The 25557-nt window shown below is 44.3% G+C and overlaps 1 protein-coding gene across 17 annotated transcripts in view; it reads left to right on the top strand.

Annotated features, from left to right (window-relative positions):
* Positions 1-8875: 8875 nt before the first annotated feature.
* acaca (acetyl-CoA carboxylase alpha) overlaps positions 8876-25557 on the top strand; it is a 30277-nt gene continuing 13595 nt past the window's right edge. For 2 of the 17 annotated variants that reach the window (XM_034549380.1, XM_034549382.1), the window contains exons 1-35: positions 8876-9085; positions 10196-10454; positions 11722-11893; positions 12129-12267; positions 12438-12547; positions 12642-12723; positions 12826-12924; positions 13245-13351; positions 13435-13545; positions 13718-13927; positions 14053-14223; positions 14831-14992; positions 15115-15278; positions 15453-15603; positions 15821-15924; positions 16025-16252; positions 16397-16547; positions 16664-16798; positions 17384-17530; positions 17642-17830; positions 18620-18720; positions 18980-19068; positions 19287-19411; positions 19494-19607; positions 19992-20105; positions 20187-20276; positions 20364-20482; positions 21514-21537; positions 21944-22087; positions 22507-22650; positions 22762-22864; positions 22960-23067; positions 23172-23228; positions 23497-23541; positions 25098-25139. In XM_034549380.1, coding sequence (XP_034405271.1) covers positions 10225-10454; positions 11722-11893; positions 12129-12267; positions 12438-12547; positions 12642-12723; positions 12826-12924; positions 13245-13351; positions 13435-13545; positions 13718-13927; positions 14053-14223; positions 14831-14992; positions 15115-15278; positions 15453-15603; positions 15821-15924; positions 16025-16252; positions 16397-16547; positions 16664-16798; positions 17384-17530; positions 17642-17830; positions 18620-18720; positions 18980-19068; positions 19287-19411; positions 19494-19607; positions 19992-20105; positions 20187-20276; positions 20364-20482; positions 21514-21537; positions 21944-22087; positions 22507-22650; positions 22762-22864; positions 22960-23067; positions 23172-23228; positions 23497-23541; positions 25098-25139 — 4281 coding nt within the window. In that variant the 5' untranslated portion in view covers positions 8876-9085; positions 10196-10224. Of the gene's footprint in view, positions 9086-9110; positions 9475-10195; positions 10455-11721; positions 11894-12128; positions 12268-12437; positions 12548-12641; positions 12724-12825; positions 12925-13244; positions 13352-13434; positions 13546-13717; positions 13928-14052; positions 14224-14830; positions 14993-15114; positions 15279-15452; positions 15604-15820; positions 15925-16024; positions 16253-16396; positions 16548-16663; positions 16799-17383; positions 17531-17641; positions 17831-18619; positions 18721-18979; positions 19069-19286; positions 19412-19493; positions 19608-19991; positions 20106-20186; positions 20277-20363; positions 20483-21513; positions 21538-21943; positions 22088-22506; positions 22651-22761; positions 22865-22959; positions 23068-23171; positions 23229-23496; positions 23542-25097; positions 25140-25557 lie in introns of those variants that run through there. The other 15 variants (XM_034549384.1, XM_034549385.1, XM_034549388.1 and 12 more) reach the window with 11 other exon arrangements.

Raw genomic sequence — 25557 nt, forward strand, 5'->3', positions numbered from 1 at the left:
TTCATGATGTTGCACGTAAGAATCACCTAAAATAAGTATTTTGTCAGAAATTGCATGTGTTGCTGCTATTCAACGTCATTATATCATAATAAACACAGATTTAGTGACTCGCAGGTCAAAACACACCTAAACATTAAGGTGTGTGTGAATTTACTAAAGGTCAGTGTGAAGCAGGTCCTCAAACAACCGTTGTGTGCTATGCATATCGGGGTGTCTTTTGACTTGGAAACATACAACATCAATGCTTACTTTAAATATGCTAATTAGAATTCCTTTGGGGAGAACAAGCTATGCAAAATTCACAAAGTGGACCAATTATCGATGGACAGCAACGTGCTTTAAATATGAATGAAACACATCTGTATTGCTTTATTCTGTACGATGGTGTGCATATGTTGCTCGTCATGTGAGGAAACTGTAAACCACCTGTTCACTATTTCACATTGTGTTGATGTACCAAGGCCGCACCGTTGACTTTGAGGGGAAACTCAGGATCCTTTTTTTATTTTTACTTATTTTACTTTTTACCAGCACTTAAGAAAAGAGTCTTCAATAATCTCGCAGGTTACCTGCCAATTTATTCAGGTGAATTGTTTTTGCGTGTGTATTTTTTTCACAATTTAAATAAAGATGTTGTTCACATTTTCTTAATACGTTTATAATATATAGTATTGCACATTAAATATGCAGACGCCTACTCTTACATTTACTCTTACATTTACCTCTGCTGTCTCACCAACAGACAACAGAATGTTTCATGATTGTGTCACAAAATGAACGCAACCCACAGTCGTCTAACCCCGAGTCTAGAAAGTAATGTGCTCTAAGGCGTCATAAAAACTCACTTCATTCAAACTCAAAAACAAGTGTATGCAAGACACATACCAGATGTATGCAGGCAATTGGCTAAAAGCCATTGTAATAGACGCGTCGTACACCCCCGCCAAAAAACACAAGTCACCGGGCTGTAGCAGCTGCTGAGAGGTGGCGATGTACTCAGCAGAGTGGTAGCACACGGAACACACATCCGGAGACGCACTCAGCTGTGTTAGCACTCGCGGCTTCTACCAGCTGGGTGCCGGTCAGGAGTAGTGACAGGGGAGTCAACAGGGGAGTCAACAGGCAACGTAAAAAGAGGCCATGAAATGTGTTTGGAAAAAGTTTGAGGCACCGCAACCACGGGACGTTCTTGAGCACGCAGCTATGACTGCCCCCACCCCCCCCCCCCCCCCCCCCCCCTCACAAAAGATATGATGCAAAATATGAGATCAGTCGTGGACGGACACAGAAAAGCCCGCTCACTCACGGGAGTTATTATTATTATGTAAAGTTAGATAAGATAAAATAAGCCTTTACTGATCCCAGAGCGGAAATCCAGGTGTTACAGCAGCACAAAGACATAAATAAGTACAAATAAAGTATTAAAAAGCATGTCTAAATGTTAAATATGGAATAAATTGACACAGATGAATAGATTTAGGTGGAGTTAACAGTCTCGTCTTTTTTCCTCTCACCAGTTAAATAAACATAACATAGGCTAGCCATTAAGTTCATATTTAATATTATAAGTAGGCTGCAATAATCAGAACATCCAGGCTCACTCTTGTGGCTCAAAGGTATAAATGTTGAATAAAAGGACAATGAAATTCAGTAAATGTATTTGGCGACCCTAATTTAATCTCCTGTGAACACCCTGTGGGTCCTGACCCTGTCTGTGGGAACTCCTCTTGTCAACACATGGACACATGTATTATAGATGTGTCCAGAAGTGCTGGATTCAATTAAACCAGCTCATCCAGCGAGGGATCAGGGTCTCTCTGGTCGTCAGGCTTAATCCTTTAAACACATTTCACTAAATTGAGCTTTCGGTTTCTTTAGTACCTCAGGATACTGTTTTGGCAAGGTCCACCTTTGTTGTACCCGTTCTGGCTGCTTTGCCATTCATTCTGCTGTGTGTGTTTCTGTCGTGTAGTAAAGTGACTTGGCCCCGGCTGCCCTTCTAACCATATTACTCGCTCTGCCTTGTCATCGTTCTGCCAGTTTAAAAGGCACTGGATGTCTACATCATCAGGCAAACATTGTTCTGTGAAACAAATGATCTTAGTTCTGAAGTAATTGTGTTGGACTGAGGACACATCTGAGCACTACTCCATCTCAAATCAATAATGACCTCTTTTCTTTTCTTTTTTCTGTATGTATCACTAAAGCATTTAACTGCAGTAGTTGCTGCTTCATTATTTGTTGGAGAGGGAGCTGAAAGTGGTTCCGTGCAACAGCTGCTGCCATGCCCTTGGCACAGCAATGGTGGCTGAGCAATAAAGGTGAATGAGCGGTCCTGTGCACTTCATTCCATATGCATGACTGCAGCTCACTGCTTGCTGGGGCAATTCCCAAAACATCTCTGCTTGTGACAGCAAAGTTACACTTGAGTTGCTAATCCCTCTGCTCGTACATCTGCTCGAGCTGCACCGGAAGAAAATACTTTTTCTGAATACATAAATGACTCGTGTGGTCGATGCAAGGTGCTTTGGAGATATTTCTCAGATAGTGTATGACCTTTTCCACACGCCTCAGCTTTCGCACAGATTTGCTCACATTTGTTCTTGCAAACAGTGGAAGTGCATGATGTTAAATATGATAGGGCTCACAAAGTAGAGTTGTTATCTTAATTGTATCCATTAAGAGGAGACATAAGGAACGACTGCAGTAGACCTCCAGAAGAAATCATTAAGAAATATTTGAGTTACACATTTACTGTGTTTATTACAAGGATAACGCGGTAGATAGTGTAACCCCGTTAGTTCTGTGTCTGTCTCCCCAGTGTCTGTTAATTACTCATTCCCTTCATATACATGTATATATATATATGTCAACTGCAATATATATATATAAAGGAGGGAAACCACAGGTGTAGGGCATTAGAAATCAAGGAGGCATTTATGCATTGAATTCAAAATTGTCTGGAAAAAGAGAATAAAAATTCAAACGTCAATGTGTTTGGCGAGTAAATTAAGTAATTTACTCGAATGGCACACAATTGTACAGTTAATCAGGTTATTGTGGACTTATATATGGACTATATATATATATATTTTTTTTTTTTCTTTTTAATTATAGTTTATTTAAAAATGGCTCGTCAAAAATAAGTCCCATATGCTACAATAAAATACAAAATGATATATATATATATGGGTGACTTCAACATCCAGACAGAGAAGTCATCAGACCTGCTACTCTTACTGTCTTCCTTTGCTCTCTCGCTCAGTCCTTCCCCTCCTACTCACAAAGCTGGCAACCACCTTGACTATATTTTCACCAGAAACTGCTCTCCATCTAACCTCACTGTAACTCCACTTCATGTCTCTGACCACTTCTTCATCTCTTACTCTCTCCCACCCTCTCACCCTCCTCTCTGGCCTCCTCTGTTCTGTCAGTCCTCCCTTCAACTGACTCCTTCTCACTCATGCATCCTGACTCTGCCACTGACACTCTCCTCTCTACGCTGTCTTCCTCTCTTGATTCTCTCTGTCCTCTTACGACTCGAAAGGTCCGCAAGTCCTCTCCGGCTCCGTGGCTGTCCGAACCGGTGCGCGCCGAGAGAGCCACAATGCGAGCATCGGAAAGGAAATGGCGAAAATCCAAACACGCCGACGACCTGCTCGCCTATCAATCTCTTCTCTCCTCCTTCTCTGCGTCTATCTCTGCAACCAAAAGTCCCCCTGGTCCCCCCCCCCCTCCACCCTTCTACCAAGCCACTTTGTTGACTACTTTACAAAAAAGATAGACGACATACGCTCCTCATTTACTAATCCATCTTCTATAACTACACCTCCAGTAACTTCATCTTCCCCCTCGTTTTCCTCTTTTATCCCCCTGTCTCCCAATCAAGTTCTTACCTTGGTAACCTCTGCCCGCCCAACCACCTGCCCCCTTGACCCCATCTAGTCTCACATTCTCCAGTATATTGCTCCTGAACTTCTTCCCTTTCTCACCCATCTTATTAACACCTCCCTCTCAACCGGCTGTTTCCCTAACTCTCTGAAGGAGGCGGAGTCAACCCTCTCCTGAAGAAACCCACTCTCAACCCGTCTGAAGTCAATAACTACAGACCTGTCTCTCTCCTTCCCTTCCTTTCCAAAACTCTAGAGCGAGCTATCTCTAACCAAGTCTCCTCCTTTCTTCACAGTAACAACCTTCTAGACCCCCACCAGTCTGGATTCAAGACAGGCCACTCAACAGAGACTGCCCTCCTTGCTGTCTCTGAGCAGCTTCACACTGCTAGAGCAGCCTCTCTCTCATCTGTCATTATCCTTCTAGACCTTTCCGCTGCCTTTGACACAGTGAACCACCAGATCCTTATTTCCTCCCTCCAGGACCTGGGTATCTCAGGCACCGCACTCTCACTCTTCTCATCCTACCTCACCGACCGCTCTTACCGGGTAACCTGGAGAGGATCTGTGTCTGAGCCTTGTCCTCTGACTACTGGGGTCCCTCAGGGCTCAGTCCTTGGTCCTCTTTTCTTCTCTCTGTACACCAACTCTCTCGGCTCTGTCAATCACTCGCATGGCTTCACCTACCGCAGCTATGCTGACGACACCCAACTGATCCTCTCGTTTCCCCAATCCGAAACACAGGTAGCAGCACAAATCTCTGCCTGTCTGACTGACATCTCTCAGTGGATGTCCGCACACCACCTGAAAATTAACCCAAACAAGACTGAACTTCTCCTTCCAGGAAAAGGCTCTCCCACCCACAACCTGACTATTAACTTCAACAACTCAGTGTTGGCTCCGACTCCGACTGCCAGGAACCTCGGTGTGACACTCGACAGTCAACTCTCCCTGACTGCCAACATTACCGCAACAACACGCTCCTGTAGGTACACGCTGTACAACATCAGGAGAATACGACCTCTTCTCACTCAGAAGGCGGCACAGGTTCTGGTCCAGGCTCTGGTCATCTCACGGCTAGACTATTGCAACTCCCTCCTGGCAGGTCTACCTGCTAATGTCATTCGACCTCTACAGCTCATCCAGAATGCAGCTGCTCGACTGGTCTTCAACCTCCCGAAATTTACCCACACTACTCCGCTCCTCCGCGACCTTCACTGGTTACCGGTGGCCGCCCGCATCCGCTTCAAAACATTGGTACTTGCGTACCGTGCTGCGAACAGATCGGGTCCGGTCTACATCCAGGACATGGTCAAACCTCACACCCCAGCTCGTTCACTTCGCTCAGCTTCTGCCAATCGGCTTGTAGCTCCGTCACTTCGAGCTAAATACTCTACAAAGTCACGACTGTTTGCTGTGCTGGCTCCTCATTGGTGGAACGAGCTCCCCATTGACATCAGGACAGCAGAAAGTCTTTACATCTTCCGTTGCAAACTAAAAACACATCTTTTTCGACTATACCTTGAATAGGGAAGGTAGAGCCGTAGTAGCACTTTAGTACCACTTAAATGTCTCTTACCGATAGCACTTTGTAGTTTAACACTTTAGTAGCACTTAAATGTCTCTTACTGATGGCACTTTGTAGTTTAACACTTTAGTAGCACTTAAATGGCTCTTACTGATGGCACTTTGTAGTTTAACGTTATTGAAGAAATTGTACTTGCTTGATTCTTGTTGTTCTGAGTTTGGACTCATGGTTTAATGCACTTATTGTAAGTCGCTTTGAATAAAAGCGTCAGCTAAATGACATGTAATGTAATGTAATGTAATGTAATATATACTCCCATTCTTTCCCTTATCCCCTGCCAGATTTGTCAGTCTTTCGTGTGACTTCACCTTCCAGTCTGAGTTTTTCCATGTGATTTCTTCTCAGTAAAAGTTCTTTTGTTTCACGTATGGACTCCTGCCTCCTGAGCCTTACCCTACCATCCCTGTGATAGATTGAGGGTGGAGAGAACAATGAAACCGTGCTGAAGACTATAGAAAGCATTAAAGAGTCGTGGTACATTGTGACAAAGGTCATGTCACTGAGACAAAGAGGCTATAGTCCACTCAAGTAAACACATGGAGCTGCATGCAAAAGAGATGGTTGATGCAAAGTGTAGTTCATTATCACAATGGATACAGTGGGGAGACTTCTCACACACACCGAGTAATAAGAGGGCGCTATAGTTTTCCTGATTATGTGTCCTCTATCTGCCTGACACCGGCATGATTTAGCTTTGTTTTTAATTCTTTTGAATGCATGCCTTAAAATAAACAACAGGCTGCAATGCAAATTAATCAAAGGCCCCAATGGAAAACCTCAAATGTCTCACAGACGGTTGTAATATTTGCAATACTAATATCGTCACTTGTTATAATTAATAAAAGAACACAATCTGTTTGACGTCACTGTTTATGGGGAGAACGATTACATTTCTCAACAGGACCTCCTAATCTAAAATATCTTTGTGCTCATTTTCCGATTGTGACACACGGAACTCCGAAGCAAAACTGTCCCCTTTCCCACTGTAGCTGATGGTGTGAGGGAGTCAGGCGGTCTCCCAGGAGGAAAGATTGATCCGAGAGACCCCCCCCCACCCCCCTCCCACCCCCTCACTGCGCTGGGCTCCTGTCAAACCTCTATTGTGTTCATTTTCTCCTCGACTGAGCGTTCTGGTGAATGAACATCTCCACTGGCTCAAAAATGTGGCGAAGAGGTCAACTGCAAAGTTTTTGCAGACAGCAGAAAAAAACTTCCCTGTGCAGCACTGGAGAGTTTTGGGGGGGGGTTGCGCATGCGGGGAGAGGGGCACCAAAGGCAGAGCAGAGTTCTTCAGAGGTGTGACAGCGATCTCACGTTGCATGAAACTATTAAATCGCACACAATGAGTTGTATGATAATATCTCAACCTACACATGTTGCTGCCCCTGTGTAGTAGATCTGGAACGTGTCAGGAGAAAGGATATTTTTTTCTCCTCAGATCTGATAGGATTTTTTTAATTAATCATAGCGCAGTGTCAAAGCAACATGGTGCATCACATATTCCTGGGAGAACACTCGGCATATTGGTGCTCTAAATCTCCTCTGAAAGTATAAGTGCCGAGATAAGAAATGTCAACACAGATGGCGTTAAGACACTAGAGTAGATGATAGTCATCTGTAGCATACAGTATGAATAATGCTCTTCACAGGGTTATCATCCAAATGCCTGCGTGCGTTATCATGAATAAAGCACGACAGTGTGTCTTGCGGGGCTTTGCAACAGTGCTGATGCAGAAAGGGAAGGCCGATGGGGATCAGTGAGAACTTCTTCTGAGTGTTGCCAGTTGTATTGTGGATTTGCTCATCAAATGCATTCATATGGATATACAGGATCAAACCTCACACTAGGTAGGTCTGTTGGTAGACTGGGCACCTATTCTTGTGGCAAGTATGTCACATGTCGGCCCACTGCTCTATGCATGGAATAAATGCATGGAATAAATGCAACATTGTTAATTGGCATAACATACAATTGTATCCTTTCCTTTACACATAGAATCGCCTCTATCAGTTATCTTGCCGTTACCGCCCAGGGTCAAACTAATTAAATTAAATATATAATTTAATATTTGATAAGTGTAGATATTTTATTTATATAGTTATAATAACCCAATTTGATAGAATCCATAATGCTACCACTTCTATTAGGCCTTGCTTGTCTAGACCATTCGATCTAGCTGCTTAATTTATCCCACCAAGAGATGGCAAACTAATGGCCTCGGACGCCATCTAGTGGATGACAACTGCAGTTACATCGCAATTTTGACTGGCGTTCAAGTGGAGCTACTTTATAAAGACTACATTGGGAATGCGTCATTGAGAGGTTGTTTCACTAAATTTAATTATACACAATAAAAATCCAAAATGTTTTAATTAATTGTTTGGTTTCAGCGTGAAGCTCACATCTTCATATTTTTCACATATTTGTTCCATAAGTATAAAAAGGCATCACTACGTTGGTGACTAATTTGACATTTAGCCAAACATGGGGTGATTTTTGTTCTCACGTGTCCTAACTAGTTGGGACACGTACAGCGTTGTCCTGCAGGTTTATTGTTGTGACAATTGTGGGGTTATAAATCAGTTTGTATGAGAACAAAACGCACGTGAACTATGGGTCTTGTTCCGGACACGCGCACCGACGAGCTACAGACACACACGAGAGAACAGCAGCGGGCTGAAGCTGGGTTTCTGCTTGCCGGTGCCGCTTCATCTTGGATGCATGGAGAGAAGAGAGCCGCTTCCGGGACCCGCCCCTCCTATCGGCCCTCTAAACCCGCCCACTTTACTGCTCTTGAATCTGATTGGTTCTGTACGAACGACACCTTCCTAGATCCGGGTGCAATAGATAAAAAAGTATTTTGTGTACAGTGAATGTTGTTTGCGCTACACGCAAAGTGTAACTTTTATTGTTTGATGCTAGATGTTTCCATGGCAATCCTAACATTGTTTTACTAAACAAAGGAACTTCATTGTGTTAACAGGGGCTCGCTGTGACATAACATCATGAGATACAAATGGAGTACTTTATTAATGGGGAATTCTTATTACAGGAACCGAGTTACAACTATCACCAAATCAAAACGTATAAAGAAACTGTTGTAGGCAAAGTATAAATAACATAATTAATAGTAACTACATTGAACTATGTAAACACTAGTGCCCTGTAACTGGTGGAAGTTTAATAGTTTTGCTATTTTGTATTTATAATAAGCATTGGAATTTTACAGATTAAACAATACCACTAACTTCAAACAGAGTTCTTACTTCATTTTCACTTCATCTGTGTTGCTTTTTCAGCCTGTGTAGCTTTTATAAACCGTCCATTTGACATCTCGAGTGTGAAGTGTATTCTACCCAATTTATTTCTATAGCGGAAGTGGCGCTCCGAGGTCAACGTCCAGGAGTAACCTGCATGCGCATCATCACATCACCCCACACTCTGCCTGTGAAAGCCTCTGTTACCTCACCATGATGTGACTTTTCCCCTTCTTCTCGTCTCTCCCCATCACCACTAGACACCGACATGTCTAAAAGACACCACTAATTCATCGATCTCGCGTGCTCAACCTATTTTTCAGGATTACGTTTCGGTGCATCTCCACCGGTGAGTCAGTTTCCAGCCGAGACGCTCATCTCAGATTATGTCTGTCTGTTAGTGCGTTGACGAGTCGGCCACACTGTCCCGGTGCCACCACCGGGTGACTGTATGAGCTACTTCCGTGCACCGGCCGACAGCTATCGGTTACGGTACTAGCATCTATCTGCGGGTTTTGAGTGAGGAAGCTAGCTTTGACGTGACAGCTGAACGTCCGCCGGTGATTGGTTGACTTCACGCTAACCGTTGGCTAGCTCGACGTCATTGTCGTGAACGTGACGTGGTTGGAGTCCGAAGTGCGCGGAACCATCGCGTGATGTCCCCCCCTGGCTCGCGTTAGCGGGGTGTGTGGCCGCAGTGCTCTGCTTTTTCTGGGTACCGCGAGCAGCTATCGATAGGTAAGGTAAGATGGGGTGTGCCATACCTGGGTGGAGGCTCCTTCCACTTGGCCGAGCAGCTGGACAAAACAAACAAACAAACAAACAAACAAAAAAAGAACAACTCGTAGCAGCACCGAGGCAGTTAATGCCGTGTTATTGTTTCCGACGTACAGGACGTCTTTTATAAGTTAGCAGCTGTGGCACGAGGAGAAGTGCCACCACTACAGAGTTGGTACAGTCAGGCTTTACAGTGAAATGTGCCCCGAAATTAAGTTGAATGCAACAGACGGTTGTTATCAGTACATTAGCTAAACATTTAGTTTTAGCAGGGGCACTTTTAAGTGTATCTCCCACGCAGGCAGGATTTTTTGTTTTATAGACCGTTTACATATCCCCCCCCCCCCCCCTTGGGGCTGTGGACACAATGCTTCTGGTTCATGATGACAGTACGAACAGCGTGCATGTCATTATATAAACCTTCTCGCATTCTGATATTCAACTATTTTGGCATCCTAACTCATTTTCCAGGGTCTGCACACACTGTGCTGATGCTCCCGACGTGAGTCCAAGTGTCGCAATATCAAGATACTTAAAGTTCATGTAACTCACTTTTGCAACACGACAAACAGCGTCTCACGCCAGACGAGGAATTGTGACACACCACCGTACCCTTTTGATATTTTGGACCCTCTGTATCTCCTTTTTATAACCGTCGCTGCCACTGTCGTGTCTCTGCCAGCACTCGCAGCCTGTTCGTGTCGCCTCGCCATGGCTCAGCAGGACGGCGCTGCCAAGAAGAACCCTGCGGTGACGGCGTTGCACTCGCACTTCACTGTGGGTTCGGTATCGGAGGAGAACTCTGAGGATGAGATCCCGGGGAAGCCCGGCTTGCAGCTGGAGGAGAGGGAGACCCGCTCCTCGTCGCCATCCTCTGACAGCTCGAGCAGCACCTTTGAAATGGGATTCGACCACATTGATGGACCCTCGAACAATCTAAGGTTAGAGTGCAGACCCGGTCTGTCCGCATCTCCTCTAGTCTTTAGGGTTTTCACTGAATATTGGTATCGGTTATGTGTGTGTGTGTGTGTGTGGATCCAGGTTCCTTTTGTGCAGATTTTTTCTTCTTCAGGTATTCTAAACATGTTGCTTTTCTTAGCAATGCAGACCAAATATATACAATAATTAGTTTATATATATATATATATATATATATATATATATATATATATATATATATATATATATATAATGTTTTTAAAACTTTTGTTCAGTCATTTTAAAACTAATTCCATAATGATGCAATACATTTACGTATTATGAAGACATATTTTCTTTATTTTTTTTGTAGCCTTTAATCACATTCTTGCTTGGTGTCTTGCAAATGTGAGTTGCAAAAAGCGCTGTCTCTATGAGACTAGTCCTGCTGGTGCAGACCTGTAGTCGTATAGGTAGTCCCTTCACCAGCGCATGTGGAAATATGTCGTTTCTCTAGCTGCACACTGCTAAAAGATTTCTTCTTGTTCCGAGTCGCGGTAGGCCTGGAGGACTTCACCATGTGGGTTTAGGAAAGTGTTCAAACACAGTAATTCTCAGTCCGACAGTCGGCGCTTTTCAGTACTGGGAGAACTTTGTTGTCTTTAGTTTCTCTGCCAGCCCCATGCCTTTCACTCGGCTGCCTAGAACTCACATTCCACTGTCACGTTCACAGTTTAAGAGCTTGTGAATGACATTTTGTGCAGAATAGCTTTCACCATAATTGCACACTGTTTCCTTTCCAGTGTGTACATGTTTCTATGTTCTGCCAATTTGATTTATTTGTTACAATGTTATGCAGCCAGCCATGTAGATAGTCCTGTTTTGAGTTATTACATTTTTTTAGACTGTCGTTATCTAATGTCTACAAGCCATGGGAGTCACTGACTAAAGAAGTTCTGGGGCGGTAGTTTTTAAACTGGAAATACTGGATGCCTCCCCCCTCTGTCATAGAACAGAAAAGACTGTATTGAAACCAGAGCCTCCATTCAGTGTGGGCTCATTTGACTCTTGTCAGTAACCCTACAGTGATGCAATAACGCAGCATCATGCCACAGAAAGCAGCCTGCCAAATGAGCCCCAGGCACTGCCACACATTCCAGCTGGCGGCCATTTTCAATCTTCGTCCCTGTTTACTATCCACTCCCCCAATATCTGAATTCCTGTCTTGTGTTTGCACATCTATTTGCTTGTTATCAGAGCTACATAATACCCTGTTCCTCCCAAAACTAGCGGTGGTACGAATGGCTGTTGCGTTCTTCGCCCTGACAGGCCAAGCATGTCAGGGCTGCACCTAGTGAAGCAAGGCAGAGATCGCCGGCGTATTGATCTCCAGAGAGACTTCACCGTGGCCTCTCCCGCGGAATTTGTCACCCGCTTTGGTGGCAACAAGGTCATCGAGAAGGTGATGATTTTAATGTCGCACAACATGTACAACCTCTTTTTATTTGTGATAAAAACAGACCGGTCAAGAATTCTAAAAGAAATTCTGTTTGGATCACACGGCCATTTAAATGTACAATATGAAGTCATCACACACATAGACACAGCAGCATCTGTGACCGGATTAGACAAGACATTATTTATGAAGTATTTCAACCTATGTGAGCAAATCAACGTCAACTGTTTTGCTTCTCCAGGTGCTTATTGCCAACAATGGTATTGCGGCGGTCAAATGCATGCGCTCCATCCGGCGCTGGGCCTATGAGATGTTTCGCAATGAAAGGGCAATCCGCTTTGTCGTAATGGTGACCCCAGAGGACCTTAAGGCCAATGCAGGTGAGTTTTTAGCATGACGCCTCTGAAAATGTATTAAAACACAATTCCAGTGCCAGTGATAAAGCTAATGTGTAAGGATGCACTGCAGAAGTACTATTTAAGAAGACCCGACACATGGTACCCAGCGAGGAAAGTTAATTTGGGAAATCGGTGGTTGTGTCTTTTCCCAGAGTACATCAAAATGGCAGATCATTACGTGCCCGTGCCAGGAGGGACGAATAATAACAACTATGCCAACGTTGAGCTCATTCTGGACATTGCGAAACGGATACCTGTTCAGGTATGGCCACACACTTATAATATCTGTAGTTTTCCCCACAGCGACTAACATTTGCATCGTTGACCATACACCTGTTGTCTCATGGTCCTTACAGGCCGTGTGGGCTGGGTGGGGTCATGCCTCAGAGAACCCCAAACTCCCAGAGCTGCTTCACAAGAATGGCATTGCTTTCATGGGTAAGAGAAGCTTCTTATAATGCATATCACTTTATACCTTTCACTAACCTTCACATTATCCATTAAATCTTCTTTTTCTTTTATTGATGACTCCTACCTCAGGTCCCCCGAGTCAGGCTATGTGGGCTCTGGGAGACAAGATTGCTTCGTCCATCGTGGCTCAGACAGCTGGCATTCCTACCCTGCCCTGGAGCGGTTCAGGTATGTCACAGTTTGTGTGTCTTTTTTGGTTCATGATCAGCTTTGAAAAATAGAAAAATCCATGCAGTAGGTGTTTGCTTGTGTGCCGGGCATTACATTACATGTCATTTAGCTGACGCTTTTATCCAAAGCGACTTACAATAAGTGCATTAAACCGTGAGTCCAAACTCAGAACAACAAGAATCAAGCAAGTACAATTACTTCAATAAAGTCAAACTACAAAGTACTATCCGTAAGTGCCATTTAAGTGCTACTGAAGTGCTATCGGTAAGGGACATTTAAGTGCTACTACGGCATGTCATCCGCCTTTTCTTTCTCAGGCCTCACAGTGGATTGGACAGAGAGCAACCAAAAGAAGAAGATCATCAATGTTCCTGCTGACGTGTTTGAGCTCGGCTGCATCCAGGATGTGGAGGATGGCCTGAAAGTAAGCATTTCAGTGTTTCGTTTGCTTTTGTATACTGTGCATAGTTGCATGTGTGCTAGACAGCTGTATGTTTCCGTTGCCAGGCTGCGGAGAAAGTCGGTTACCCCGTCATGGTGAAGGCCTCGGAGGGAGGCGGAGGCAAAGGCATCCGTAAAGTCAACTGTGCTGACGATTTCCCTAATCTCTTCAGACAGGTACGTGGAAACTCTAAATCCAGCATTTAATTTGAAACATCATGCAGGACGTAACGCATCATATGATGCGGATTGAATGTTCCATCAGAGATCCAAATGGTATCGGAAATTTAGAATTGGGTTTTTGTGAACTTGTTGACTGCAAGGGTTGGTTTTCTCTTTGGTTCTCCAGGTCCAGGCAGAAGTCCCAGGATCACCTATTTTCGTCATGCAGCTAGCCAAGCACGCCCGCCACCTAGAGGTCCAGATCTTGGCCGATCAATACGGCAATGCCATTTCCCTGTTTGGGAGAGACTGCTCTGTGCAGCGACGGCACCAGAAAATTATAGAGGAGGCTCCTTCCACCATCGCCCCCTCTGACGTGTTTGAGGATATGGAAAGGGTACAATCCAGCGTGCATTGTTTGTACTTGTATATAGCTGATAAATGGAGATCCAAGACCAGCCAAGTGCATTCAGATTAATTGTAAGCCTTTGAACCTTGAGATGAGCGGTTTTCTCTCCTCAGTGTGCAGTGAAGCTGGCTAAGATGGTGGGGTACGTCAGTGCAGGTACGGTGGAGTACCTCTACAGCCAGGATGGCAGCTTCTACTTCCTGGAGCTCAACCCTCGTCTGCAGGTGGAACACCCCTGCACCGAGATGGTGGCCGACGTCAACTTGCCTGCTGCCCAGCTGCAGGTCAGTCCCACCCAGACACGCCGTCAGTGTTACCAAGAGCACACTTTACATCGAATACAGTACGTATGAGTCTGGGACTCGCCTGGAGCAGACACAGTTAGCACGCTTCACCGCTTACCACTAGACGGGGCCCCCCTGTCTCCATGGCAACGGACTGCCAAAGAAGGAGGCAGTATGTAGAAACACTGTGTGGTAGATCCATTGGTTGCAGCAGCACTGGGTCACATGGTCTGTTCAGCAGTGTTTAGGATTGTGTGTAAATGGGTCAGTGGCAGTCGAGCTGAAGGGCAGTGTTGCCGGGAAAGCTTTGTTGCCAAGCTGATTGGATGTTGCTGTGGGAATGACACACGCTCTATGGGACAAAGGATAAGGGGCTCACTATCTGTCAGAAAGATGGGGTTTATCGGTTGTCTAGGAAAAGCTGTCAGATAAGCGTGTCAGGAAATGCGCATGTTGATCATTCAAAGCAAATACAATCATAATCCATGAATGTGTTGATTACCCTGTTTATCCAGGGTCCGTGAACCTGTCTGTCCCTTAATGTCCTTTCGATGTCAGTTCCCGTGCATAAACTTGTGTCGTACTATATACCGCTGTCTCCTGTCAGATTGCTATGGGTATACCTCTTCAAAGGATAAAAGACATCAGGATGCTCTATGGGGTCCAGCCGTGGGGAGACTCTCACATTGACTTCGAGGGCCTGTCGACAGCCCCCTCCCCCCGGGGACATGTCATCGCAGCACGCATCACCAGTGAAAACCCTGATGAGGTGATGTCCTGTCGTACCATGAATAGAGGCCATCGTTATTACTTCAAAATGTTACCCTTCTCCGTGTCCAATGAGTTGTTATTTTAGTTCAGTTTATGAGATGAAACGTGATGTGTTTGCAGGGTTTCAAGCCGAGCTCCGGCACAGTGCAAGAGCTGAATTTCCGGAGCAATAAGAACGTGTGGGGCTACTTCAGCGTGGCAGCGGCTGGAGGGCTGCATGAGTTTGCAGACTCCCAGTTTGGACACTGTTTCTCTTGGGGAGAGAATCGTGAAGAAGCCATCTCGTGAGTACACGCAACATTTTAAACGAACATTGCTCGTTCAGAATGTTCAACCCAAAAAAAAAAAAAAATGTGTTTATTGTTAATGATAATCAATATTTAGAAGAACTTTCTTATGCAATTATTTATTCAGAGTTTTTTTGTCGTTGACATATGTGGTTATGTCTCTTTTTCTAGCAACATGGTGGTGGCTCTGAAGGAGTTGTCCATCAGAGGAGACTTCAGGACCACAGTGGAATACCTCATCAAGCTGCTGGAGACTGAAAGCTTTCAGCACAACACCATTGACACCGGCTGGCTGGACAGGCTTATCTCAGAGAAGATGCAGGTATGTTGAGAGATATTCCAGCTGTGGCCGCTGGGAAAACTATAACAAGTAACAATATGTTTGGCATACTGACCCGTATTATAATTTTAATGCTGAAACCTAATTATATAATAGCAACCTAAAGTACTAGTGAGACTTGTGCTTTAACCTATTGGTACAATGCGGTTTGAATTGTAACTTTTCTCCTGGCTAAGTAGTAACGTGTGTGTCTACGCAGGCGGAGCGTCCCGATACCATGCTGGGAATTGTGAGCGGGGCTCTTCATGTGGCCGATGTCAATCTCAGGAACAGCGTGTCCAACTTTCTGCATTCTCTGGAAAGGTATAAATATGGCGAGTCGTATTAATCCATTTAAAGCAGTATATACGCCGAGGGGGAAAAAAGAAAAGAAAACATGAGATCCTCTCTACTCTCTGACCAGGGGCCAGGTGCTGCCAGCACACACACTTCTCAACACGGTGGACGTGGAGCTGATCTATGAAGGTACCAAGTACGTCCTGACGGTGACCCGCCAGTCTCCCAACTCCTACGTGGTCATCATGAACCACTCCGCTGCTGAGGTGGACGTCCATCGGCTCAGTGACGGAGGGCTTTTACTGTCTTATGATGGAAGCAGCTACACCACCTACATGAAGGAGGAGGTGGACAGGTACAATGGGGAATGCAATGGCATGTGTTTATTTTGCTGATTGTTAGTTATTTGTCTGGAAATGTCTTTACAGAAATTGATGCACTCTTCCGATTGTTTGTGTGTTAAGACAAAATATCTTATTCCCCCCCCTCCCCCCCAAAGGTATCGCATCACGATTGGGAACAAGACTTGTGTTTTTGAAAGAGAGAATGATCCTTCGCTGCTGCGATCTCCTTCAGCAGGAAAGCTCATCCAGTACACAGTCGAGGATGGCGGCCACGTGTTTTCTGGCCAGTGCTATGCTGAGATAGAGGTACAGTATGTCAAGGCGTATGAGTGTTGTCCACAAGAAAGCTGCAATCAGTTTCCGAGTTCACGCTAGTTTTGTTTGAGGTGTATAGATTTAAACTTTGCACTTGTGAATTCCAGGTGATGAAGATGGTGATGACTCTAACGGCTTTGGAGTCTGGTTGTATTCACTATGTGAAGAGGGTTGGAGCAGCACTGGAGCCCGGCTGTGTCATTTCCAAGCTACAACTGGATGACCCCAGTCGAGTGCAACAGGTACAGTTTGTCTGACGTGTGCATTCCACACAGGTACACGCTGTATGCCAGGTGGGCCTGCACAATGATGTGTAATATATACAGTGTAGATACGGTTAGTAAAACACGCATACGGCTGAATATTTATGCGATTTTTAAACCGCCGCCTTGGCAGTTTGGACAAAAAAATTAAATAGTCGGTGTGAATTTATGCATTTAATAAAACTGCTTTCAGTGGGAGGTGTTCGTTCGCCTATGTATTAGATATTTGATCGTTTGCAATTTTGTTAATGGAAAAAAATTGCAAACAAAGATGAAGGCTCATTTATCTCAAGGACACTGGTTTCTGCAAACATCTGAACCAAGCCAGGCAAGTTGGGAGGCAGATTTAATGCACGGATCAACAAATGTAAACTACACATTCTTGACTACTTTCTTTGACAAACATTCAGGATACTCTTCAACCTGTTTATTTCAGAGTTTGCCAACTAGCTTCTTCTAGGCTACACCGTGACACAACCATGGTGAATGAACCATCAGCGTATTCTGCTCTAACAACAATGTTGTGAAGTGTGTCTGCAATAAGTGTTTATGTTTGTCTTGTAGGCTGAGCTGCACACGGGGCCCCTACCTATTATCCAGGCAGTGGCTCTGAGAGGGGAGAAGCTGCACAGAGTCTTCCACAACACGCTGGATCATCTTGTTCACATTATGAATGGCTACTGTCTACCTGAGCCTTTCTTCAGCGCTAAGGTAAGAACACACACACACAGACACGTACACACACCTGGGTACACGTCGGCATCTGTGCTTTCAAACCGTGAGTAGTTTCTCAAACCATGTACCTCCTTGTGTCTGTCCTAGTTGAAAGACTGGGTGGAGAGGTTGATGAAAAACATGCGCGACCCCTCTCTGCCGCTGTTGGAGCTTCAAGACATCATGACCAGTGTGTCGGGTCGCATCCCCCCTGCTGTGGAGAAGTCCATCAAGAAGGAGATGGCTCAGTACGCCAGCAACATCACCTCGGTGCTCTGCCAGTTCCCCAGCCAGCAGGTGCCCCAGCAACACACGCTAAATATACGCCCTCAGAATTCTTCTTAAAGCGCACCATGTCAATAACAGTAAAACCCCTGTTGAGCACCTCACAGTTTTAAAAAAAATAATAATAATAGGTTTCCAAGGTAACCCCCACAGCCAGCAGTAATTAGTTATGTTTAAGTACGTAGCACATTTATCTGCCACGTTAAAGCGTCTACAAAACGGCGGCAATCGGCTGTTATAATAAATGAGTGGTTTTGGTTTCCAGTGATTTATTGAGTCTAAACATGGCGTTCGTTTGATTTCTCAACTCTCAACTCTGGTTTTCAGTTGCACTTTAATGTGCCAGCTGGCAAGAAACATTGTGTCCTTTTCCTTTTTCGTAAGAGCAGACAAGCGTGACCGCATATCTGCAAAAGCTTAAGCAGTACTTCAGAGTTTCTATTATCGTTTTTAACATTCAGTCTCATGAGAAAATATGCCTGTCCACCTGCAACTTGCTGGTTTATAAAAACAATCCACTGGATTTTATGTTATTACTGACATTTTGTGTCTGTTCATATATTCATGCATAGTTTATGAAGAGCAAAGACAGGCCAGTACACGAACATGAGTAGTAGTGAATAGGGGGTGTTGACACGCCTCTAATGATGTATTTAGAAAGAAAGATCCCACTCAATTAGGATCCCACTCTGGATATAATGGGAGCACGCTAAGTGAGGGTTCATCGGGGCCACTGGGATTAATGTCTTACGATTCTCCGCTGCCGGTGGGATCAAATTCTCGTTTTGTTTATCTTTCCAGATTGCAAACATCCTGGACAGCCATGCTGCTACTCTGAACAAGAAGTCCGAGAGAGAAGTCTTCTTCATGAACACGCAAAGCATCGTTCAGCTGGTGCAGAAGTGAGTGCGACACTCGCATATACAGTACAGCCTCTGACCCAAAGTGGCAGATTGCACAACAGACCAGCATAACGGGTCGGGAACAACCTTCCCGGCAGAGAGAAAGTTTAGAAGCCTCATCTAAATTTGCTGCATGACTTCATTTGTAACCCTCAGATTGATTTGCTGTATACTAGTTGTGTTCTTAGTCACTGGACCTCCTGTGCCCGATCAGTACAATGCAACATTCTTCTTTTGTGGTTGTGTTTGTCTTGAAAAGGTATCGCAGCGGCATCAGAGGTCACATGAAGGCCGTGGTGATGGACTTGCTCAGACAGTACCTGAAAGTAGAGATCCAGTTTCAGAATGGTGAGTGACTGCACTTAATTATTGCTCTCAAAGTGTTTGCGGTTTCGACACGTTGCCTCATGCAAGAGTAATGTGGTTTTAGCTTCGCTGTCCTTCAAGTTCCTCAGAAGAGTTGCACTTACTCATTCTGTCCACTCGGTGGAGCTCTTTCACAATAAAGTCCTCAGCGTCTGTGACTCTGCATTGACCAGAACTCTTACATGTTGGCTTGTTGACAGGACACTATGACAAGTGTGTGTTCGCGCTGCGTGAGGAAAACAAGGGCGACATGGCAAACGTGCTCAACTACATCTTCTCCCATGCTCAAGTCACCAAGAAGAACCTGCTGGTTACCATGCTGATTGTAAGTGTCCGCCCTTGAACCAAAAGCGTTTTCATATATCGAGCCAGTGGCGCTATGTGACGCTCTCCTGTCTTGTTTCTAGGATCAGCTGTGTGGCCGTGATCCCACGCTGACGGATGAACTGATGGCCATCTTGACTGAACTCACCCAGCTCAGCAAGACGACCAACGCCAAGGTGGCACTGCGAGCCCGGCAGGTCGGATGTCAATTTCACATTTTTATTGACAGATTTATTGTGATTTGGTGTCGTGCCTGCTTCAAGTCAACCAGATAAATATGACTTATTCTGTGGTTAAAGCTGCTTTTTGTAGGATTGTCATGTTCCAATGGGATAAATTGTTTTATCCACGGTCCGGTGAGATTCTCGCCACCAGATGTCACTATCTACTCTTTTTCTTTTTTTTATTATTGGTGAACGATGAAACAATAGAAAATTAGAATAAAACAATTGGTAATGCTCAGAGACGGTGCAAAGATAACTGAAGAGATTTTCATAAACTGTGACGAAAAAAGTGCGTTAACTAATCTTTTAATAATACATGAATGCACTGACAGTATTCCTTTCATATGTTGTTTCCAGGTGTTGATCGCTTCCCACCTCCCCTCTTATGAGCTACGACACAACCAGGTGGAGTCCATCTTCCTCTCTGCCATTGATATGTATGGCCACCAATTCTGCATCGAGAACCTGCAGGTAGGCGACAAAGGAGCTGGCTTCGTCGGATGCTCTGAAACTGGTTTTGTGGTGACTCATTCTCTGTTTTTGTTTTTGTAGAAACTCATCCTTTCAGAAACGTCCATCTTTGACGTTCTGCCCAACTTCTTCTACCACAGTAATCAGGTGGTCAGGATGGCTGCCCTTGAGGTGAGGGCAGCAATGATCATTTGCATAAAATGCAGGCGATTCACATGTAGAACTAATATCCTCTGGTTCTGTCTCCAATAACCGCAGGTGTACGTTCGCAGAGCATACATCGCCTATGAGCTCAACAGCGTCCAGCATCGCCAGCTGAGGGACAACACGTGTATCGTAGAGTTCCAGTTCATGCTTCCCACCTCGCACCCCAACAGGTATAGCACACACACAATGCCCACAACCCTCATGTGCTGTGCATCACCTTTCCCACTGCTCCCCACTAAACCGGCACTATGGACAGGGATCAATATTATTGAGTATCATTATATTTAAGTATCATTATATTCAGTGGCGCATATATATATATATATATATATATATATATATATATATATATATATATATATATATATATATATATATATATTTAAAATCAATGTAACAGTGAAGCGGTCGAGTTTACTTCACGATCTGACATCATCCATGGTGCCGCGGTTCCTTTCACTCCTTCCCAGCAGTCGTCCCTTGTTCATTGTTGTTCTCCATGTAAAATGCCCCTTGTGTGCAATAGAAGGTATTTTGCAAGGTTTGTGAGAAGTGTGTGTGTGTGTTGCCCATGAGCAACAAAGCCCTGGGAAAACATTGGGGCGCTCCTTGTGTAAAACCTGAAAACTCAAGAGAAACCAGACACACACAAACAAAGTTTATAGTAGACGATGTACTGGGGCATTTGTGTTGCATCCTACCTGTGTGGAGTTGTCTGTGTATGTTCCGGTGTATTTGCACATCGAATCGCAGTGCTTGTTTATTTTCTTTGCCATGTTCGGTTCAGCTTGTTTATGCCGTTTTGGTTAAAATCCTTTTAAAAATGCCATCGCACATACGTTTGATCGCACGCTTGTGATTGTACTTGTCTGAACTAACCTTCACGTTGGGCTCGTCACTGAACTAAAGCCAGCATGAGTGTGAAATGATTCGCTGACTTTATCAGGACATGATGCATGTTGTCAAGGGAGCAGTCAGGAGGAAGTGAAATGTGTGTTTACGGCAAGAAAGCCACTACCAATTTAATTTATCCTCCATTTTTCCATTAATTACATTCATTTAGATATTGATCAGAGCAAAATACATCCATCACGTTAAAGGGCACACGCACACACACACACACACTCTGCTACACTTTGACTGTCTTCCTCTCCTTATGCCTGGCACTAACCACTTAGTAATCAATGTTGTTTGATTGCAGAGGGAACATCCCCACTCTAAACAGGTATTGTAAACATTCTTTTCATTGCATAGACTAATAGTGTAAACTGTCGGCTAGCTAGCTGCTTGGTCAAAGCCGTCATCCATGACGTAATTAATTCATCTGGTGATGAAGTCAACAAATTGTTTGGTTATTAAACAGTTTTTGGAGCTTTAAATGTTCCTTAATTTAGCAGCTTTCATTTTGTCTGATCGAGAAACTCAGTGTTTCTAATTCTTACTGACAACGGCGTGCGTGCGTGGAACATGCAAACAGTTGCGTGTATGTGCTTCAATATTGTGGATATTTAGAATAACTTTGGATGTGAGGTGGTGATATTAATAATTATAATATCTAAGATAAGATAACTGTGTTATACGCCAGTGCAAATCCCCTGAACTGAAACCGATGACTGTGACTGTCCTGCCAGGAGAATGTCTGCTCCGGTCCTGGACTTTGCAAGAGGAGCGGACACTAGATTACAGACCACTAAACTCCAGGACCTTAAAGATAGTAGATCTAAGGATGATAAAGCTGACAAGAAAAATGCCGCCGATTCGGAATCTGCGGACAGGTTTGACACACAAAACCTCTTGAATGCTTTCAGTGGGTGTAACTTCTGGGACAGCTTCTTGCAATTTAAAGGACTAACACCCAACCAACTGAAACGTGGATACTAAAAGGGTCTTTCTGGTGGTTTTATATTTCCTTGTTCCTCAGAAAGGAATACTTTGCTTTAAATGGAACAGCACGTGATCTGTGGTTACATGCAATGGTGTCATTTATTCCCACTTGCGTTTTATATTCTGAAACTCATTCAGTTTTCATACTAAAAAGTCGCCAAATTAACGCATTAATCTCAAATTTGCGGGAAAAAAAACCGGGTGGCATCAAAACTGCTGTGAGGTTCCTTAAAGGTGGATGGGGAACTTCTTCACAGAGTCATTCTCGTGGTGTGGTAGAGTCCCATTGTAATTGCTCTCGATACCCTAGGATGTCATTCTCCTCCAACCTGAACCACTACGGCATGTTGCACATCGGCAGCGTCAGCGACGTTCTGCTTGACGCGTCCTTCACGCCACCTTGCCAGCGCATGGGAGCCATGGTCGCTTTCCGCTCATTCCAGGAGTTCAGCAGGTCAGTCCGTTTTTATAGTTTCTTAAGTAGGCGCAGATGATGTTTCCTGTGTGAGATTAACTGCGCGCGTGATTTTTTTTTTTTTAATTTCATTTTGTCTTCTCCGCACAGGAACGTAAACGACGTTCTGAGCTGCTTCTCTGACTCTCCTCCGCCAAGTCCAACCTTCCCAGAAGGAGGCAATCCTGTCCTCTACGGGGAAGAGGAGAACAAGGTGACGAGAACTGAGAGTCGCAGGCCTGTCGTTGAGCTCCGCGAATCTGAAACGCGACCTTTCGAGTGAAACGTGTAATTTGCTTTGTCATCCAGAGCGTCGTTGACGAGCCTATCCATATCCTGAACGTGGCCATAAAGACGGACAGCGACATTGATGACGACGGCCTGGCAGCCGTATTCAGGGAGTTTACTCACTCAAAGGTGGGAGCAGTCAACAACAAGGTTCTTGATTTCAGCAATACATTTATTTTAAATGGTTCATTATCATCCTGACATTTTTGCCTTATTTTTCTCCCCCATTTAAGAAATCTATGCTGTGTGAACACGGCATCCGTCGGCTGACTTTCCTTGTGGCCCAGGAGGTGAGGGCCCTGTTTAATACTTACCAAGTCAACTACACCGTGCCCACAATGCGCTGTCCTGCATGTCACCAATTCAGCATGTCTCCAGATTTTTTACAAAAGAACTGTTCCGTCTCCTTTCTTTTTGCAATTACTAATACGTTGTTACTTTGTTTGTGTGCAACGACATTATGTGGTAATAATTTGCATTTGAAATCGAGCTTATTTTCCTGTTTGTCTCTGTGTCTCTTTCTGCATGCCTTGCTTTTTGCTGCATTTATGATGACAGGATTTCAGGAAGCAAGTCAACTGTGAGGTGGACCAAAGGTTTCATGTAAGTAGAGGAGGACAACTGAAATGTGGAAGAGTGACTCTTGTCATCAATGGTTGAAAACTGTTCAAACGTGCCCCACCAATGTTTACAATGAATATCCAGTCTGTTGAAACATCTCTGTTTTAGCATATTTTAGACAATCTGCAGAGGAAAGATTAATGAGATCAAAAGACAAATATGTACTAATTTCCCTCAGCAGCGACCACTTGATCTTTCCATTACGAGCCATCATGCCACAAATGATGTATGCAAGTAACGTATTGTAGTTGTCATAGTACGCCAAGTACGCCTTGAATAGTGTAGCTAAGGTCTCAGCCTAGTCGATGCTTACAAGCTAACATCAAACCAACTTGTTTGAGCTGTGTGTGTGTGTGTGAAGGAATACGATGGTCCTCACAAGGCAGGGCTATGCTGTGCCCATCCCCCGACAAACCGGTGGCTCTAACTATAAAGGATCACGTTCAGTAGTCAGGTTTGACAAGTCGCTGGCCTCACAAGACACCCTGACAAGACAGCACCTATCAGATTTCAAGAGGAGGAAGCTTATTCATCTCTGTTGCATCAGGTCAAATACAGGAAACTTAACCCACCATTGTCCCGAATCAATAAAATGTTTGTTTTAGGCACAGTTTGGTTTAAAAAAACGTCATTTTAAAAGAACACACAGACTCATTGCAGAGACGTTTGTTGCCATGAAATGTCAATTATAAGTGCTGTGCAGTAATGTGCGGTCACATTTTTAGCATGAATAGCAAAGCAGGAATTAAACCTCCAATCACAGCGGTTTTGTGATACGGCCTATTGTGCTGTAGAGCACGGGGCCGCATTTATCTTTCCAGGATTGACCCTTTTATCAGCACAACACCCACTAGCGTTGGGATGATAATGACCGGGATTTAAAACTGGATTAGATTCGAGGAATGCTCTTCGGCGCTGCTGCTGTCATTTTTTTCGTCAATAGGCCCTGATTTTTCTTGTGATGGGACAACAGTCTCTGATGAGAGCTAATCACGCTAACTCGAGTCGCCATCATTATGTGGCCCTTGTTACAAGGAGGCGGTTTTCAGTAGTCGGCGCCATTCTGCATACTCACCCTAAATTTTGTTTTGTTTGTGTTTTGTTTTTTGTTTTTTTTCCCCCTCTGTTCACTATATCTCAGAAGGTGAATATGATGTGTAATCAGTGTCAACTCATGGCTGTGACGGTTTCCAGTGTGTTTCCCTTTGCAGTCCCCTTGTTGTGTAGGCTGTGAGCACATGAGAGCGTCCCCAATTGTTCTGTTTTGGGGAGTGGGAGACTACATCTGATAAATGGGAATATTGCATTGATTGCCGTAGTGAGTGGTGAGATGGCTGCATGTACAACAAGGTCCTGATCATCACTGCATAATACAGAGCCTGGCTTAGCGTATTGTCCCCTGCTGTGATTAGGTTTATAGTGTGTCCATGTCTAACTGATTTAGTGTCCTTAACACTGCTGTGCTTTCAAGCATGTTTTTTTGTGAAAGACATTATTGATTTATTTGTGTCCTTTCTATCTCACTATCTTCCACACAGAGGGAATTCCCCAAGTTTTTCACATTCCGTGCCAGAGACAAGGTGGGTGTTTTTTTAGATAATACAAAGCGTTTGTCAAAACATCTAAATACCTTCTGAATGTCCCAAATCGGTGTTTGCTCAGGTCGAAATGGCAAAGACAAAGCACACTGGATCAGGTTATCGTGACATTGCAAATTAACTCCATAAATGTTTCAAATAAAACAGATTGATTGATTTGCCTTTTGGCTGGGAGACCATTCAAAACCGTATTGTGGTTATAGAAAAACAACTTTTCACCCCCCTGGCAGTGCTGAATTTCACTCCATCACAGTCAGTGATGGCTCTTCCTCTCCGTTACCCCTGATAGTTTCACTACAATGACACCACCAAAACTCATTAAAGTAATGAACTCTTTAATTATGTCCCCCCCATTTAAGAGAAATGACACCCATTAGCAGCTTTCTGAGATCGAGATTGC

Source organism: Cyclopterus lumpus, chromosome 14 (genome assembly GCF_009769545.1).
Source record: "Cyclopterus lumpus isolate fCycLum1 chromosome 14, fCycLum1.pri, whole genome shotgun sequence".
In the NCBI taxonomy this organism is placed as follows: domain Eukaryota; kingdom Metazoa; phylum Chordata; class Actinopteri; order Perciformes; family Cyclopteridae; genus Cyclopterus; species Cyclopterus lumpus.